Source organism: Egretta garzetta, unplaced genomic scaffold (assembly GCF_000687185.1).
Source record: "Egretta garzetta isolate BGI_Z169 unplaced genomic scaffold, ASM68718v1 scaffold130, whole genome shotgun sequence".
In the NCBI taxonomy this organism is placed as follows: Eukaryota; Metazoa; Chordata; class Aves; order Pelecaniformes; family Ardeidae; genus Egretta; species Egretta garzetta.
Genome location: NW_009258284.1, coordinates 806,855 through 826,623, shown reverse-complemented (window position 1 = coordinate 826,623; position 19,769 = coordinate 806,855). Strand labels below are relative to the sequence as shown.

At 42.9% G+C, this 19,769-nt stretch overlaps 1 protein-coding gene across 4 annotated transcripts; it reads right to left on the bottom strand.

Annotated features, from left to right (window-relative positions):
- Window positions 1–359: 359 nt before the first annotated feature.
- HHIPL2 (HHIP like 2) lies at window positions 360–19,080 on the bottom strand. Of its 4 annotated transcripts, XR_004841702.1 has the most exons (10): window positions 17,078–19,080; window positions 10,713–11,365; window positions 9,621–9,764; window positions 8,936–9,267; window positions 7,380–7,506; window positions 6,865–7,010; window positions 5,434–5,515; window positions 1,796–1,878; window positions 1,138–1,255; window positions 918–988 (listed from the first exon to the last, which is right to left on the bottom strand). XR_004841702.1 is itself a non-coding variant. In XM_009636947.2 (9 exons), the coding sequence occupies exons 1-9, from the start codon at window positions 17,462–17,464 to the stop codon at window positions 612–614; spliced, it is 2,331 nt and encodes a 776-aa protein (XP_009635242.1). In that variant the 5' UTR covers window positions 17,465–19,080; the 3' UTR covers window positions 360–611. The 4 variants fall into 4 exon arrangements, 3 of the variants coding, with proteins under 3 accessions (XP_009635242.1, XP_035748152.1, XP_035748158.1); XM_009636947.2 differs by lacking the exon at window positions 1,138–1,255 and having other exon boundaries at window positions 360–988; XM_035892259.1 differs by lacking the exon at window positions 1,138–1,255 and having other exon boundaries at window positions 755–1,020.
- Between the last annotated feature and the right edge of the window lie 689 nt (window positions 19,081–19,769).

Below are 19,769 nucleotides of genomic sequence, written 5' to 3'. Positions count from 1 at the left end.
GGTTCCATCCAGTTGCTCAGCTGTAACAAGGATTTTTCTGAGGGTTGCTTAGGTTCTGTTGCTTTGATTTTGTTTGGTTTTCAGATTTGCTGAGCATTTCCAGCCCTTGCTGAATCCTTTGGAACCTGCAGGTGATCCATACCTCAAAAAAAAAAGTGCTTAAAAACAAAACACTAAACTCATTTCATTGTCTGAGAGACAACTACTCTTAAAATACACTTTTCACTTTATTAAAGGACAAAAAAAATAAAGAGAAAAAAAGTGAAGTCACTGACATGTCTGTGTCATTCTCAGATAAAAGATGCAAGCCCCGAAAGTTGGAGGCACTTGGATTTATTAGACAGTCATACACAGCCAGATCTTACCAGTGAGTGTCCATCAGAGACTCTCACAGCTACTATGTCAGAAAAGGACATCACAGCAGGATTTGCAAAGAAAGTTAATATTAGAAGGTTTAATAGAACATATATAGAGACTGCTAGCACAGACATTAATGGAGGCATACCTCCGAGCACTGGCCTAAGAAGACAGCTGGTTCTCTTTTATTTATGGTCACTATTCAAAACATTTGTTACACTGTCTTATTAAGTGACTTGCTTTTTCACCGAGCTTCAAAAGCTGCTGCTTACTCTACTCTCCTTCCTCCTCTTCCCCTGTTTTTCCTTAGCTGATACTGCTTCCTTTGGAAGAAGCTTCTTTGTTCTGGTTAGACGGGAACTCTTCTTTTTTGGCAAAGGTGGTGCTGGTGTAGCTCTGGAAGTGTGTGCGACCTTCTCTTCCTGCTTTGGCTTGCGAGGTTTAGCCTCAGCTTTGCTTTTCTGTCTCTTTTTACCAGATAGAGCTGGTTTCACTGTGGATGCTTTTGTTTTGGTGGATGAGGTCTTTCTAGCTTTCTTAGAAGAAAGTATTGGGATGGTTGCAGTGCGGGTAGAAGATTTTTTCGGAGGCCTTGTTGTTGAAGGTTCATTAAGCAGCTCAAGGACAGTCTCTGAGGAAAGTAATTAACATGGTTCAGCATCCCTACATTAAGGCAAAAGGCTAATTCAGAGATTTGGCTGATATAAACCTGTATTAGAGCAACAGTTAAGAACAATAGCTGACATTCTAGAAGAACAACTATATACTATATATACACACCTCTTTTCTTCTATCAAAGGAGCCTTGGGTTCCTCAGAAATAAGATTTGTTGTTTAGAAGCGATGAGTATGTATTTAAGGAAAATAAGTCCAGGCAGAATATGATGAAACCTTGCACACTTCGTTGGCAGAGTTAACAATATGAATTTTTCATGTTACACTAATGTCTGGAAATCCCACACAAGATAACCTCAACTTGCTAAACACTGTTTCTACTCAATAATAAGATGTAACCCCTGCCCTAGTTGCCCAGGATGCAAAACAGAAAGAGGCCAGGAGAAAGGAAGATTGGCGCCCCTGGATTTACAGAGAGGGGATCATTTGATTCAAGGAGCTTGTCACAGAGCCAGGGATGGGCATGCAAAACTTCCCAGACCAAATCCATTGCCTCAGTTGAAGCCATCAGTTCCCTTGTGATGCCCATTCACACTATTACATGGCAACACTTACCAAAAAAAAAAAATAAAATCAGAGACTGGGATTAGGAAAAGGCATGCCATCTAGTAGACAACAGAAGCACACATTAAATGTGATAACCTAACTTCAAGATTGCTCCTGCTCAGTACTTTAGTTTTTAAGACTGCTAAAGATTTCAATCACATGCCTGTAAGATGGTTATGTGTTTTGCTTCTCAGTAAAATTAAGGCCTAACAACTTACTTGCATGTGGAACAAACGGTATCCGTTTACTCTTTGTTTTCACTGGAACAGGCTTGTATTTACACTTCCCTGGTGGAGCTCTCCTTGAAAAACAGAAAACCATACGCAGATATCAGAGATTGTTAAGGAAGTTTATTTATTCCAGAGGCACACATCAATCCCCCATTGTCATTCACCTCTGCTGGAAAAGGCATGAAAGCACTTTAGGCACCTGGAGTACAACGTAAGTGGAATTTAAGAGCCTGATTCAGGACTGCAAGCCTTAAAATCCCTGTCTGAATAGCAATAGCAGCTGGAAGGCTGCAGCTTCTTTTCTACCACCCTTCTGGTCAACTTGCTGCCATCAGGCAGTCTGGACTGTCTTTATCCAACATCAATAGCTGGTTTGTTTGTTTGTGGGACGCTGGACTGCCTGCACGAACTTGTAGCCCACCACTGAATTCAAGGGTGCTGATTAGGTGTATTCAGCTGCATGTCCTGCTGCTGGAGGTACAGCACAATGGTGTTTCTAGAATCCTTGAGGGCACATAGAATCATAGAATCATTTAGGTTAGAAAAAGACCTTTAAGATCATCAAGTCCAACAGTTAACCTAGCACTGCCAAGTCCACCACTAAACCACGTCCCTAAGCACCACATCTAGATGTCTTTTCAATACCTCCAGGGATGGGGACTCCACCACCTCTCTGGGCAGCCTGTTCCAATGCTTGACAAACCTTTTGGTAAAGTAATTTTTCCTAATATCTAATTGAAACCTCCCCTAGCACAACTTGAGGCCATTTCCTCTCATCCTGTCACCCATTACCTGGGAGAAGACCCCAACACCCATCTTGCTACAACCTCCTTTCAGGTGGTGGTAGAGGGCAGTAAGTTCTCCCCTCAGCCTCCTCTTTTCCAGGCTGAACAACCCCAGTTCCCTCAGCCGCTCCTCATATGACTTGTGCTCCAGACCCCTCACCAGCTTCCTTGCCCTTCTCTGGACATGCTCCAGCACCTCAATGTCCTTCTTGAACTGAGGGGCCCAAAACTGAACACAGTAGTAGAGGTACAGCCTCACCAGTGCCAGAAGGCATGTCAGTGCTTTCCACTCATGGTGCAGCATAAGGATCTCTTACACACACAACAGAATATTCCCACAGAGTCCCACAAAAGTTAGTGTGACCTCCAAAGCATGCTGCTTTGGACACAACACCGTGCTGCAGCAAGAGTGGTGAGAAAGGAAAGGAACAGGCAAAGAGGGAGAAAGCAACAACTGCAAAGAAAATGTATCAGCGTTCCTCTCCTGCTGTTTTCTGACAACTTCTCATAGTACAAAAGCACCCCCCCCAAAAAAGCACCTTTTCCCTGAGGTAAAAGCTGTCACATGTTAAATGACAGGAAGGGAGGTATGAAGAGCAGCAACAGACCTGTGTTTTCTGTTACCCACCAAGAGAACTGCTGTAGGACAAAAAAATAACAGGCTCCTCCAGTTTGGCAGCTTGACAGCACAAAGCAGAGCAAAGCATGACCTAAGGCATCACATTTTCTTATGATTAGCATTCTCCCTCAGACAGGGGCAACAGCCAAGTGCTTCCTCCATACCATTTCCATACCAACCAACCAAACAAGGTTACTAAAGCAGGTTTGTTGGCATTGCTTATGCATTTGGGGTTTTTTGGGGGGTGTGGAGCGCAGGTTTCCCCCCCTCTCCTAACTTTTAAAGCACCTTCTAACCTCTCTTCCCTCTGCTCCTGACTGAGGGGATTTGGTGCCCATCCAGGCAGAGGGATGCCAGCCACTCTGCTGTTTCCAAGAGTGCTGCTGGAAAGGCAAGCTGAAGTGGGGACATGAGGCACTGCTGCCAGTTTTCCTGGGAGATTCCTAGGCAAGTTTAAGTTGCCATTAGGTAGATGGCAGTGGCCCTGCCAACGTTTTGAAGCAGGCGTTTCTGTGGCTTGCTTGCCCTTGCCAGCGTGCTTGCTGAAGTGCGGGCAGGAAGCAGGGAGCGTCTGGGCTGGACAAACTGAGACTGCACCCAGAGGCATCAGAGGAGCCAATTATCCCAGCCACCTCTTACAGTGAGTCAGAAATGGAAGAATCCTATAAACAGCACTAAAATGCAAAGGAGAAAGGAAAAATCTCCGCTCCTGATACAATCAGGAGAAGGCCAGAGTACAACCCAAGATCTGGAGGTTTTAGGACTCTGCTCCAGGGCCAAGCAAGCTCAGCCTCCAGAGGAGCAGTCAGTGCTTTGCACACCCCAGACAAGCTTGCAAAGCACTTAAGCAAACAGGCAAGGGCAAAGCTGAGCAGAGCAGCGGCCGGGCTAAGGTAAACAAGGGGAATCAGAAAATACAAGAGTAAATTCCAAAGAGCCAAGGGACTAAGCGCCTGGTCCTGCTCTAGAAGTGATGGATATGAAGGTCCAGAAGCACAGGGAAGAGCTGTCTTCTTTCCAGAAAGCCCTTTTGAGCAGTGAAACCATCACAGCCCTGGCAGGGGCTTGCTTCCCCCCTGTGGAGCCATCATAACATGGTGCATTACTGCACACCAGTCCTCATGCAGGCAGCCTCCTGGAAAGGCTCCCACAGGCTCCTTGTGAAACAGAAAGCTGCATTTCTCCTTTTGCAGTGGGAAAGAGGAGAGGATTTATCATCCTGATAGTCTTCACAGAGCACTGAGGAGTGGCATAGGGACTGCAGGACTTTTTTTGTGAAATGGAGCATGCTCAAGCTCTCAATGTTTATGCTAGCTCACGATTATTTTTTTTTTTTTCAGTTGAAAATGTTACATTTTGGTCAGCCACAGTTAATGCAGTTCAAAGGCTTCCTGGCAAACAATAAGCTGTTAAAGGCAGGAGTCTTCTCAAGGAGTTACAGCCAGTAAAAGACTAAAGCTCCTATTCCCATCACGTCGGCATAGAGCTCAAATTAACTATCTAAGACTTGGATTTAACTTTCCAAGAAAAAATATCTTGTTTTCTTCATTTTGCTAGTGTCAGAGATCTCAGCAACAGCACAGACATCCCATAGATACAGAGCTGATGTGATCTGAAACTCATTTAATGCTTTTTAGCAAGAGCCAAAAGCTTGGGAGGGGAAAGTTAAATGAGCATGCTTATTATTGTAAAAACAGACTTCAGCAGGGATAACTGCTTAATGGGGAAAAACATTTTTCTTGGAAAAACTCAGGTTCAGGCTCCAATTATTATTTGAACACTGCATGAAGGTTTCACTCTTCTTTGTGAAGAATTTTAAACTGTGGGCTGCAATTTATTTATTTATTTATATGAAAGTGCATTGCAGTATTTGATGTCATGACCCTGAAGGATATGGACTGTCATTTTTAAAACACCATTGTGCTATACTTCAGATATGCAACCAAGGAGACATTATTTTGATCCTTATTGTCCCAGACTTTTAAGATATCTGAACTCTGTCTATTTCTGGGTGCACAGATATGATGAGTGAGGAATAAATCCACTAAAACTGATTAAAGTTGCACCAGATGTACGGTGGGTGAACAAAAACCAAGGACTGGATGTGGAGGTCAGTGAGATTATGTATCAGTAACACTTGGCATTCTTTCTACTGTGATAGCTGGAGATCGTATAGTGATTATAGAAGCATTTGGCATGGGAAAACACCTTTAATTACTAACCTTGAAGGATCAATAAACTTGTAGAGCGATCCGTGTGGTGCATAGGCACTGGGGTAAGAAGTAGACATAAAATACAGTTCACCTAAATGGAAGTGAAAAAAGAAAATCAGTCTCAGATTCAAGTGCCCAAGCCGAATCCCTGTTCTCCATTTCCCTCTCTTTCCTGGCTCTTCACTAATTCACATGGTCAGAAAAGAAAACCCCTTCAGTCACTCCCTCAGTCATGTCTTACTTCCAAGAAGCGGGCTTTGGTCTCACCCAAGTGATCTCTTGGTTACAGCAGGGTTCTAGGCAGAACCAGCAGCTCTCTCAATTGAGCACAGTGCCTGAGCAGGACCTTCATTATCTCATGTCAGGGGCCCTCCAAAAGTTTACTTTCCTCTGTATAAATATGTATTTTTTTAAACTTGTTTGTACCAAAGAAGCAGCCAGAAGCTACAAATAAAGGGGAAGACCGCAAAAACAAATGTTGAGCCATCTCAGTCATACCAAAAAAATCCAACAAGCACCAAATTGGCTAATCCATGGAAGACAGAAGCTTCTTATTCCTGCGTGCTCGCTGAGGAGACCAACTACTCCTTGTGCCTTCCCTTCAGCACCCAACTAAAACAATATCCAGGCAAATTATAATAGCTTGCAAAAGAGGCAAAACCATTGTCTTTGAAATTACATGAAGTCACCACATTGGTTTCTAAAAGAACAACCAGTAGAAGAGACATTTAACATCCACTCACTCCACATGTTAGAATAGTTGAAACATGTACATACTTAACAACAAAGCCTGCATCTTTGACAGAATATCCTGGCTAGATGAGCTAGGATCTTTTCATTACAAGCAAATCTCTCTTCTGCTGAATCGTGAAAAATCAGAGCTCACTAAAGCACAAGTGTTCTCAAAAAAAACCTTGCAGTCACTTTTTGTATTACATAGCTCTCTGCCAGGAGACTGTACAAAAGTGAACAAATTATGCATTGGTACTTTCACCTTGGTAAGATATCTGATCATCATGACCACAGCAATAATCCTATGCACTGAGACATTTCTAAATTTTAAAATGATTGGCTTCCCTCATCCCCCAAAAGCCTTGGTCTGTACTGCTGCTGTTGTGAATAAGAGTGAGGAATTTATACTAATGAAGCGGGGGAAATTCAGGTAAGCTGTAGGAACTCAAGTGAGGATAAGCTGTTACAATGAAAGAACAAACTGCATTGATACAGTCTTTTCATTAATGAGAAAGCATAAACAAACCACAACCAAAAGGACAGGGGAAGGCTGAAACAGGAGTTCAAATTCCTTAGAGAATCTGGAACTTTCAGACTGCAAGTTCACATGAGGATCTGTCTCCTGAGCTCTCCATCAAGCCGATCTGCAGTAGCCTCACAGGGCAGGAGGCCTCTTTCCAATAAAGGTATGGCTAGCACAATACCTACCTGCTTCATCCTCAGCAAATGAGATTATGAATTTGCTGTAAGAACTGATCATCCCAGGGAAAGCACAAGCTCTTGTGCTGCCAATGCAGATATCTTGCTTCTTCCACTTATTTGCCTTCTCATCTTCCTGTAAAGCCATAAGTCGACTAGATGAAAAATAAAACCCTGTGTTTTATGTTTCCATTTTCAAGATTAGTTCCTGTCAAAGTCATACATTTCTGAAAAAAAAAGTGTGAGGACCCTGACTATTGACTAGCTTTAATGGTTGTCTTTTGGAAAACTAGACCTCAATGAAAGCAAACCCAACCTAAAGGACTCTAAATTGGAGGAAGTTTAGATCCCAACCAAAATGTCATTACAATAGTCAAACAGAGCACTTAATCTAATACACAGACATCTCAGATTCTTATTTACTCCAGCTTAAAGGGTTTTGGGATGCTCTGATATGCTTATTTGCCCAGATAAAGCAAATGTGGGTACGGAATGAAAGCTGAAGAGAAAACAATTAGTCTCACCCATTCATGAAATCACCAAAAATGTAAAGGCCGTTCAAGTTGGGTGATTCACATCCTCTGTATATATAACCTCCAGTGACTGACTTCCCCACATTGCGGCCATATGCAAATATTGGAAGAATGTCATCTGTTAAACACAGAACAATAAAATGTGAGAAAATTTACATCCAGAGAGCATCAAAAAGCAATTGCTTAATGATACCAACAGGCACAAAAACGACTAGAGGGACCAGTACAGCTGAACAAACAGCATAGTTACATTTCAGTGGGAATTCAGTTATTTATTCCAGGACAGAACAGACCCAAAGGCCTTAAGGAGCTCTCATGTAGTTGCTTATCAAGGCTTATACATGATAAGCTTCCATAACACATCAGACCAAGATTCTCTGCATCAAGCAAGCAACACAGGAATGTATCAGCCTGCAGGAAGTATTATCTTACAGGTTTGTGATTGCACCGATCATTTTAGCAGGAATTGTCTTTACAAGTTCCAGTGTTTTTAGATAAGGGAATAAGATCAAACAACTGCAAGTTAACATCTTGATAGGTTTGCTGACATTCTCATAATGCGTAAGTGTGCTACTCCCATTTTATGTCATGAGACTTATTAAAGGCTTTGCCTCTGGCAATGTTAAAATTTAATTCAGCCCTATTTTGGGTTGAATATCAGATCCCACAAAATTTTAAGTCTTGTCCTCACTTTTTTCCCCTGGATCAAGTAGCTTGTCTTTAATCTTTAATGATGAGAATAAAAATCAAAAATGCAATTCAGTAAAAACCATAGATTAACAGCAAAATCTAATTCAGTTTTGTTGTTAATCGAGGATTGGGCTATTAAAAAAACAACCAAACAAAAAAAACTTGAGCGCCATGTGGGTACCAGCATAGCAGAGGAGAAACGTTGATAACATACTCTACACTTGCCTGGTCATACAAATGTTTCAGAAACATCTACATGAGCTTGAGACCAGGTGTTTTCTTCCAACAGCTTAAGGAACACTGTAATACCACCCAGTTCTTCTACCATGCTTTCCAAAGAGGTTTATGAAGACCATCAATATCTACTCTTTTCTAAAGGCAGCAAGCGAGTTTTCCATCACACCTGGTCAGCCCCAGGGCACAGGTTTTGGGTGTTCTGCTGCAGCACCCCACTGACTAGGACACACTGCCTCTTCCATAGGATTTGTTTCAGTGTCAGCCTAGTCCACTTTCCTTAGCCATAGCTCAGAGCTTCTGAAGGAAACACAGTATTGCTGTTCTACTTAAACCCAATCCATTGCCTTCTGACTTCACTTGGAAAACTGTCTCCAAAAGACACAGGCTTTGTCCCTAAACACTTTGTCCAGTGCAGTGTATGGCAGGGAGTTCCCTGAGTAAGCAGGGTGTCACTTCAACACTGCAGGGCTGGGGAGAAGGGATTTCTGCTCTTAAGAAGTAAACAATCTCCATTTGACACACAACACTGGATTATTTGGTTTCACTGGGAAGACAGTGCTGTAGTCCACTAAATACACACGTATAATAAAGTAATTTTCTATAAGAAACTTCTTCCTTACCCAAAGAGGAATTGTGGCAAAGCTTTGTGTCGTAGCATTCAAATCCCTCCTTTGCTCTCCAGCCGTAGTTCCCTCCTTTAACAATGATGTCGATTTCTTCAAACCTATTCTGCCCAACATCCCCACAGAATATCCTCCCTCTTCCCTTTGTTGTGACAGGGTCCCCTCTGTCAACCGCACAGCGCCACATATTCCTGACCCCATAAGCATAAACCTCTGGGCAGGCCTTGGGATCAGACACAAATGGATTATCAGGAGGGATGCGGTAAGGCTTTCCATCGGGGCTTTTTCCATCCACATCAATCCTCAAGACTTTCCCCAATAAAGTACTCCTAAAGAGAATGACAGAAAAAGAAACCCCAGCATGAGAGCCAACAAAAACCACAAACAATTCTCTCCCTCTTCCCCCTTTCCAAAGGAAAAGTTATCTGTCCAAAAGAAATAAACCAGTGGCTGGTATGTCTTGCAACCTGCTCAAGTCACAGAAGGCTCTCCCCTCTCAAAACAACTTGGGTTCCCTCAGCTTTCAAAATGTAAAATTTTCATTTTTGAAATACCGCATCGGACAGGATTGCAGATGTACAAGCACTTTCAGGAAGCACTCTTTATTCTTCCACATTGTCTCATTTCCAAACCTTGTATCTTGGTAAACAAGGTCAAAGCTTTCACCTGCCCTCCTACTTACTTGTTCTGAGCATTCCCAAATTTTCCAAAAGGGTCTCCAGCTTTCCCTCCATCCCCTGTGAATAGATACATATAGCCATCCACACCAAAGAGCAGCTGCCCACCGTTGTGATTTGCAGCTGGTTCTTCAAGCTCCAAAAGATTCCTAAAGAAAGAGAAATAACTCCAGATGTAGCTATTGGAAAGGGCTGAGCATTCAGCCAAGCTGAAGAAATATTGCATCCCTTCTTTTACAAAAAAAGAGAAAGATTTCCCAGCTGTACAGACCCATCAGCTTTGTCAAACATGGTGCTGAGTTGCAACCCATTTCCTGTGAGCCTGCAGCATGAGGCTGTCTGCCTACCTTACAGCAGAGCTCCTTTCTGTACAGCATCCCTTGAGGAAAGGTGCCTCCCATGAGCCATGTGGCACTACGGCTGCCCCATGCACTACAGTTTTGGCCTGCACAGCATTAACACCTCTTGTGCTGCAGAGCTCGCCCATCACCACAAGCACAGGAGTATTACAGCTCACCTGAAAACATGACTACCAATATATAAGGTATTTGTCTGCAGGAAACGCTTGTTGCCCTTTAAACTTTGTGGCAGGTGGGTTGGTGAATTCAAGGGCTTCAGAAGCATGTTATGGTGATTGTGAAACTTTAAAAAAAAGTAACTCCATTACTAACAAATTCTTCTCCGTAACAGAGAATTAGCTTTTTTTCTTAGCAGGGGGACAGGGCAGGGGCACACGTGCTGGGTCAAATAAACATCTAGTACTATAGTGAAGCATCCCTGTTTTCCTACAGTACAAAACACTTTCAGGGCAGATTTTAATTCCACGATAGGCTTAAAGCTATTACTGCTCTTTAGAAGGCAAGAGTGCAAGACAGAGAAGACAACCTGGAAGCCTAGATCCTGGGTCCTCCTTTCAGTCTCTTTTTAGTTTGCTGTGTGACCTTGAGCCAACCCATCTTCTGTAGCTTTATAGCAGCCCAGTCACACACCTGAACCAGGGTGACCAGGAATGTGCAGCTTCTGCAAGGGGGAAGGAGAGGTACAAAGAAAAATAATTTCTTGTCGTGGCATACGATAGCATTCAATGTGAACTTTACCTTTCTGAGAGCGGATCAGCTTTGTTGACATCAGATGCCAAAACCTTCAATTCACTGATCCTGATCTTTTCCACCTGGTTCTTATCCATATATGAGTAATAGATATAAAATTTCCCATTGTACTTGTACTTGGGGTGGAAAGCCATCCCCAGGAAGCCCCTCTCATCCCCTATCCACGGTGTAGCCAGCACTATACTTTTAATATCCAGAAAGGGCTCCTCCAGCCGGCTGCCATCGGGTAGGTAGACCCAGATCACGCCCACCTGCTCTGCTATGAACATGCGGTGGGTATGGTCATTCGCATGCACCATGAGCACCGGGTTCCTCAGGCCATTGGCAACCTCGGTCAGACAGAGCTGGAGGCAGCCTTTGCGGTCTTCCACCACCGAGCCCAGGTTGCGGTTGAGGGCTGTGTTCTTCAGCACATTGGGGAAGCAGTAGTCCTCATCATGTAGGTGAAGGAGGTTGCAAAAGCGAGTTTTATTTGTCTCACAGCATTCTTGGACATGCTTATCACTCGTCAGCAGGCTGATGGCAGAGCGGCAGTTGAAGTGAAACTCAGAGCAGTAGTCAAAACAAAGTCCTGGGAGGTTTCTTAGAGGTGTCCGAGGGTTTTCTGCATCATAGAGATGTGCAGCATATGGAGAACATTCCTAGAAAGTAAAAGAAACTAAATATGTGGCTGTGTACATGCATCCAGGAGAAGCCAAGACACCTCCATGGAAGCAAGTCAGTTAATAAAATAAAAAATTAGTAAGGCAGAAAACATAATGAGTAATCTTGAAGTGAAATAGTAGAAAGTCACTCAGAATATTGCTAAAGGGGATTTAGAGGTCAGTAGTAGTTTCCTTTACCAAAGCAATCAGCTGCACCTAAATTATTCCGAACAGAAGTAGGTCTATGGACACTGTGGATTCTCCATGACTAGAGGTTTTTAAGGAAGTGACAGGCAAGTTCTTTTTGCAATCTGTTCTTACCTTTGTTTTTAGAAATCCCACTTAGCTTCCCCTGCTAGATTTTTAACTAGGTACTTTGTAACCTGTTCTGAACAGATCGAGAGAAGAATCTGTTAACTCCCTCACTGCAGCATCCCTTTGTACTGTGGATATCGTGAGCCTTCAGACTTCTCCAGACCAGCAGTCCCCAATGTGCACACATCCTTCACATCAGCCGGCATTGCTGCCTTTTCCAGATATATTTAAGGTTTTACTTTGTTAAGCCACTTAAACCCATACCTAGGTCTAATCAAGTGTCAGGAAAGAAAAAAAGAAAACAAACCAGGTACAGGTTCACCCACACCTTCAACACTACCTGCAGTTCTGGTCCCCCTTCCCAAAAGCAACAAAGGGGAACAAATCCACAAGGACAGTCAGATACAGAACAGCTAATTAGGATGGGACTGAGCAGCTTTGCAGAGAGGTGATTGGAGTAGGGTAACAGCCCGACAGAGGTCTGTAAATACCACAAGTGACATTGAGAAGACGCATGGGGATCACTTGCTGAACCCTTTCCCCCAGAAGAAAAATGAGGGAGCATTAGATAAAGCCAGCAGGAGCCAGGTTAAAAAAGGAGGTGAAACTCTGCCAGAAGAAGTTGTAGGTGCTAAAGATGTACATTGGTTAAAAGTACAGGCTAAGTTAATCTTTAGTCTGATACTATACAACTTTGATCATGTTCTTGCATGCAGTTATCACTGAAGCAGGCTGTAGCTGACATTTAAAACTGTTTCAAATAAGTAGATATCATCTTATGCAATTCACGTAGCTACCATTGACTCTATAGGTGATCTTCAGGAAAAATACTGCAGGCAACATCTTCAAGTGTTATGTATCTAAAATTATGTCCCTTCAAATATCATTAAGTTTTTAGCTGTGCAAAATGTAGGTTAAATACTGAAAATCAGGCATTGTGTTTGAATTTGTACCTAAATTTAAACTCCTCATCTTGCAAAAATTCTGGGCCAGAACTTCTATAAAGTATTTCCAGTAAAATCCCACTTCTATTTTAATCAGCACAAAATTGCAAAGTTAAAACAGAATGAGCTAAATTCTGCAGGAAGATTTAACTGGTTTTCATGCCAGCAGCCTGGAACAGTCTATCCAGAGCTTTTAATTGAGCACATATGTAGGAAGGTAAGTACAGATAGTCGAAGAATGAAGAACTACTACATTAGTATTTTTTCTGTCTCAATAAACAAGTTTGCTTCATTAAACAAATCTGGGGCAGTTATACCAGCACTGACATTTTGGGGGTTTTGTACAAGCAGCAGCCCTTCCAGGATATTTAATGTGAAGGATACAGACCCTCATTCCAAATTTAGCATAGCAAACTGCTTCCTTTGCTCACAGAAGAGCCTGAGGGCTTTTGGCCATACTAAGAACAGTTATGGCTTGGAAGTAGTAAAGCCCTGTCAACTCTCAGATGGTGTAGTAAGTTTCTCACTTTTCATTGCTGCCATTTGGTGATCAAGCCACCCAGAATGAGCTGGTTTCTGTTGCTTCAACATCGCATCTGTAAGGAACCTCTCCCTCTTTCCAAATGAGAAGTCTGCAAAAGGAGGCCAAGTCCCCTGGGCCTGTCATAGAATCGTTTAGGTTGGAAAAGACCTTTAAGATCATCAAGTCCAACCGTTAACCTAACCCTGCCATCCCACCACTAAACCATGTCCCTAACCCCAGCCCTAGAAGGCAGAACAACACCATTTTCCCCATGTTTAAGGTCTTCCCAGAATGAGGAAGGGCACCATTAGGCCCTGAGTGCCATCCCCAAAAGCCAAAGCTTCAGTTAAGTGTCTTTCTGCTCTCACATTCTTGAAGGAGAGCAGCTTTGTTGCAGGCATTCAACAATACTTGTCTGGCATGTTCTTCCCCTGATGCTTACTGAGCCTACTAAGCATTGCTCGCTCTCTCTGCTTTCAGCAGTATACACTCGCACACTGCTGCACGCGTTGAGTTTCTAGTTATATCACAGTTTTCACAAAATATGGTGCTGATCTCAAGTGACTAGGAGACAAGGAGAGGCGACAGACTGCTAAGATGTCACCAAGGAAAGGTAGGGGAGAGCAGACAGAGCCTAACCTCTGTTGCATTTCGAGTCCCGGGAAGCTCCCTCATTCCCGCTAACACGCGGCTGCAGCTGGCTCACCACTCCATTGTGCGCAAGTCACTTGCAGTCTAAAGCTCCTCTCAATTTTGTTCCGACTACTTTAAGACCTTTGAAAACATTTTTAATTTCACTCAGTAAGTGGGAATGGAGCCCAGCTCCCAGACCAGCAATCTGAGAAGAGAAAGAGAAGAGAAAACAGCTTCCTCTGAAACAAGGCATATTCTCAACCGCCTCCGAGCTCCATCAACTCTGTTCTGCCAGTAGTCTGCAACATAAGGGTCTCCTACAATTCATCCTCCTAAATAAGCGCAGCCCCTGAGCAGCTGCCACGCTATTCCAGCCATTGGGCTTCCCACACAGCGTTTTCCTGGCAAACGGCGCTAGCAGCACGCAGCCCCAGCAAGATGCACGAGATGGAGGCCATTCCTCAGGATCTATGTAAACTCCCAGGATTAGGTGGCCTTGCAGTCTCTGTTGGTTGCCTGCTTTTACTTCACTCAAGCATGCGTGAAACAATACAATTGATCCCACTACTTTATGGAGTGGAAGAAGAAGAAACTGCTAAGATCAAGTTGACATTTTGCTGTTTTGTAATACAAAAATACTTTTTCCTCTGCAAAAAGAGCATGCATTCAGCAATCAAGTCAGGCCTTAGATTAAAACTGGCTTAAGTATGTTGCTTTCCCTGGACTAGCTCCTATCCCGTGCTAATATCATGGCTTTCAATCAGCTTGAACAAGGCTTAATTGGCCTTTTCAGTCTTTTAAGCCTCTCCTGTAGCAGTTTTCTGAATTGAGAAACATCCTCTCAGCCAGCAGCCAAACAGCTGTTCTAGCACATGTAGCAAGGTCTGCATCCAGGGAATTTTTATAGCCATGCAACTTGCACAACACCTCCTTAGAACATTACAAGAAGTTTTCAGAGTTTCATATCGAGTTTTTAAGATAAAGCCTAGAACAGCTCAGCTGAGGGTCAGAGTCTAAACCTACAAATGCTTAGAACAAGTGTAGCTAGTAAAACCAGACCCAGATCGTGCCAGATGCAAACTGAAGCAGCTCTACCAGCAGAGCCAGATTGCCTTAGATGCCTCTTCTAGCCTGTTAGTTTTCAAAAGAAACGCGTCTGGCTTAGAGTGACAGCAGGAAATCCATGATCCAGAACACAACCCCATCTAATCACCTTCTATCTGTTAGGAAGCACACAGCTCCACTGCCAAGGTAAGGTACACTCCATGGCATCCTTCTTGGGCTCTGTGGGACCAGCGAGACTGCTGCAGCCACCAAAACCAGCTTCCTCTGTGTAATGCTCAGCACACCACTCGTTACCACACCAGCAAGGCTAGGGGGAAAAAAATTGTCTGTTTTTACTGTCTGGTTTTGGCACTGAAGGGACACCTGACCAAACGAGCCGCTTTGTTACAACACATCACTACTACTCTGATCTTCCCCAAAGATGTGAAATAATGCTGGTTTTGCTAGATTAGAGCAGCTACTAATAATTCAGGTCAATCAATAAGCACCTACACCTCTTCCTAGAAACCTGTTTTGTTCAAAAGACAAAAGCTAATAATATTTTGTCTACCATTACTTCTGAGTCTAATCTTTGTGTCCCAAGTTCCATACGAATAATATCAATAAAAGCACTTGTTACTGGGCAGCAGTTTATCTGAAGTCCTGCCATACACAGCAGAAATAAGCACTTGACACAATTACATCCTGATCACGTACATGCATTTGTCTTTTTGTATTTGATGTGGCACCATATGCCAACATTTCACAGGTAGCGACTACAAATTATCAGGTTACTGTGGAGGTGGTAGAATGGAGATGTCATCATTTTCCATCCCTTCCACACGAGATCATCAGTAACAATTTGATCCAAAGTGACATCACTAAAGGAAAACCATTTGGTAGATCTTTGCTCCTCCACTAATTCAACGGCCAAATAATATTTGCTAGAGAACCCAACCTTATTTCCATGGTTGTCACCAACTTGAATAGGAAGAGCAATACGTAACACAATCACAAGATCCTCCCCAAAGATTTAACAGCAATCATACTCTAGAAAGATATGAAAAGAGTAATAGCATGCTACTTTGAAAATCTGTAAGAAGATATATAGGGTGGTTTGGGGTTTTTTTGCTACAATAAACACTTAGAACAAATACAAAATTAAATTATGCCCTGCAGAATGAGCAACAAAGCAATAGACACATTTTTATAGTGTTTTCTCTGCCTGCAACATGTAGAAAATCTTCATAACACCAACACTGGTGGTTCTGCTAGGATCTGTAACACATCTTTTTCTAGTTTAACAACTGTAAAATGACAAACAACACTAATGCTACTTCTTTCAGCCCTGGTGCTATAAGGGTATGTGTCCTCCACCCCAAGCAGATGCCGGAATCCTGCCAGCATCCAAAATGAATGGAAACATTTTTATACACAGATAATATTTTAGGGCTAAGGAAGTATTAACTAGAAGCACTTTATATGTTCTTAGTAAGACTGTGCCTTTTGGCTGCTTTGTGTTTTGGCACGCAGTAAGTCCAACTCTGCATGACTAACAGTTGTTGAAAAGGCAGGTCAGTTCTGCCCTTTAATTAGAGGGAGGCAGGGGAGCTCAGGAAGAACAGTGCCTTTGGTCTTTTCTCACTGCGCAATGCCTGTTTCCATAAGCCAGGACACTGGGGAGACAGCACTGATGAAAATGCAGTGCCTGAAGCCTCAGGACCTTGCACAGCAGCTCTGTGAAACCACTGCCCATTAAATCTTGTTCTACTTTTGCACCATTTGCAGCATCCCCAGCAGCAACACAATCAAAACACATCCTTTATAGGGTCCAGGGACCCAAACACTTTGTCTGATAATTTCCATATCATTTCATCCTGTACAATTAGTAATCTAGCACCTAGTAACTGCAAGCAGAAAATATTGATCCATAACTCTCTCCATTATGAAAAATTAGCAGCACGCCAGGATTCCCATTATAATCAGAGTCAAGCAATACTTTCATAAATCATAGTTGCTAGGAAATGTTATTATATGTTGCCAGATACCACAAAGCGATGCACCTTACACAAAGCACTTTGCAAAGCGCATGCTGAGGATTAGGTACCATTACTCTGTCAGCCCACTTTTCCCCTGGCTCCCACACCTCTTTTCACAGCAACACAGCCAGCTGTAAGAGGCTATCAGAACCACAACTGACCCCAAAGTCAGCCCAAAGCATAAAATACAGATAGAATTTTTCTGCCCTACCTGACACAGGATATCTTTGATATACGTCCCACACAGTTTATGCCCCCGCGGATCAATATAATCCATGATGTCCCAGTATTTTGCTGCAATGCTGTTGTCCTTCTGCTGGTCACAACAGCCAAAGTTTTCATAGGCAGAACAGAACTCCAAGTGAAAAGGGGGCTGGAAAGGTGGCCCGTAATCCAGACACTGAGGATGCCCCAGCAGACTGCCTATCAGGCACAACAAAGAGAGGCAAAGAAAGACATGTGGGCAAGAAAAAGAAACTCCAGAGCTGCTGCTGCCAGTGCATGGCCAAACATTCACTTCCTTCAGTGTAGGTTTCCTGAGGTCAAACGTATAGACATCCTTGACTTCTTTGTGGTATGGTTCATTCATCCTATCCATTTTATTAATTGCCAGCCAGAGAGCTCAGCATTCTCAGGCTTGCTTACATTCTCTCTCCCTTCTCTCTGAAGTTTACTACTTGGCAGGAAAGAAACCCTCCGGGCTGCCTCTTTGCTATTTCACACGTCACATAGCTGAACCCTCCCCTCTGGACATTTCTCATGCCCCTTGTAGCACTCGTAAATCTAATCCCTACATCTTAGTCTAAATTGGCTGAGAAATTCTTCACCAAGAAATATGAACAACAGATCAAAATACAACATATGATACCCACATACAGAAGCTGGCAATCTCTCCCCATTTACAAAAACACACAAAGAGTAATTCTCAGTTGCTAACTACTATTTTACCCAGCTCTTAAAAATGCACCAAACTGGGGTCTGGTTTCACAAAGACTGGATCGGGGCCATAAAATACAACCTAATTAAGGCAACAGTTAACCATAGGTACAAGTAATTTCAGGACAAAAAGCTTTACAGATACATTGTTGTTACCCACAAATCCAGGTATAAGTTCAAGGAGAGTGAAAAGAGAAAACACATTTAAGGCACCAGAACAATCTGATGTTGACTGATATTCTGTGGTAACCCTGTATTTAAGCTAATTGATTTTAGTTTTATCTCAGTTGACGTTAAACTGATTTAAAGATGCACAAGATTTTTTTGCCCACTTTTCCCTCTAGCACAGCCTGCAAGAGGATCCCACCCATCAGCTACTGGAGTACAGCATCAGCTGCGTAAGATCAGCAGCACACCAAGAGCCTAAGTGATCCAGCTAAGAGGAGTAAATCAATAAATCATGCTCTCCCCTGCCACCGCAGGAGCAATCAGCCAGTCAGATGCTGTTAGGAAGAGGCTTTAGCATGCACCCACTCTCTAGACACTTCCATACAGGAAAGCTTACTAGAGAGCAAGGCTTTGCAATCTGTTCTATTTCTTCTGCAACACTAGGAGCCAATTAAAAAAAAAAAGCAATTAGCTACTTCTCCTCTCCACATATCCTAGGAGATTATGACCAATACACAGATACCCTTTGTGCTGTTTCCAGCAGTTTCCTACTTACTATTTTCCCTCCACAGGACACAGGCAGAACGTGGGGAAAGGGAAGCTGAAGGGAGAACCTCATGTATAGGAACACCTCCACTCACCCAAAACTTTTTCCCCCTCTCCCCACACATTGCCATTTACTCCTGGGGTCTATCTGCATGTGGCTCAGGGGGAAGTCAAAGCTCCCAGTCCTAGCTCTCAATATAACCAGCAGCATAACATGACAGCCAAGAAAACTCTGTAATTACTAAGTCCCCTCAGAGTCTTATTGGGAAATGACTGTTTAAAAAAAACTCTGGGTTTTTAACCATCACCTGTTTTGCTGTGACTAACTTGTGGCACCTTGATTGCCCAACAGCCTGCCAATAATACCATCTCTGCTTAGACTTCAGTAAACCGGAAACAAACATGCCAATCAAAAGATTCAGCACTGTCATGAGATAAAGCAATTTAAATCCAAGTATTTAAATCTGCTGAAGTATCAGCTTATCTCAATTAGTGCTCTCATACATTGGAGACAATCATTGAAATTAAGGCATTACACTTCATTTTCCCCTGGCAATTGACTTATTTTGAAAGCACAATAAAAAGCAAGGATAATAAGTGAGGTTATTCACGTACTCTTAATTTGTAACTACAGTCTACAAATTCCCTAGGCTTTTAATTCCTTTAGCATTACTGGGCTCTTTAGGGTAACTAACATTATCCATCAGTTCAACCCTCTTCCATTAATGGAACATAAGCACTTCTCTCCCTTTCCTAGGGATGTGCCACTTGCAGACAAAAACTCAGAATACTTACCTGTATAGAGAATTGCACTTCCCAATTACTGGATACTTCAGTCCAGGAGGCAAGAACACTCCTTGCTGCTCTCTGATGAGGGCAGAAAAGCTAGAATAGCTTTACTCACATTTGGCAAGGAGAGAACACATAACCTCCCACAGAGCCTACTGCTCACATTACCCAAGGACTCCTTGTAGTGAGCAGTCTTTTTTTTTTTATCCCCTCCTTCAGCCAACAGACCACCTCCAGCTGTTCCTTAAATGTAACAAGACAAGACTTAGCAGAACTTTCCATGCACCATCACAGATAAGAACACCAATTACAGAAAGCCCTGAGGAACTGTAAATTCAAACCAGTACAAGGCACACAAATCCTCCGATTCTGCAAGGAGCACTCCAATGGTAACACATGCACCTGTTTAGTGCTGACAATATCCTTACACTGCTCAGAAAGCTAAGGCAAGTCCCGTCCGCATT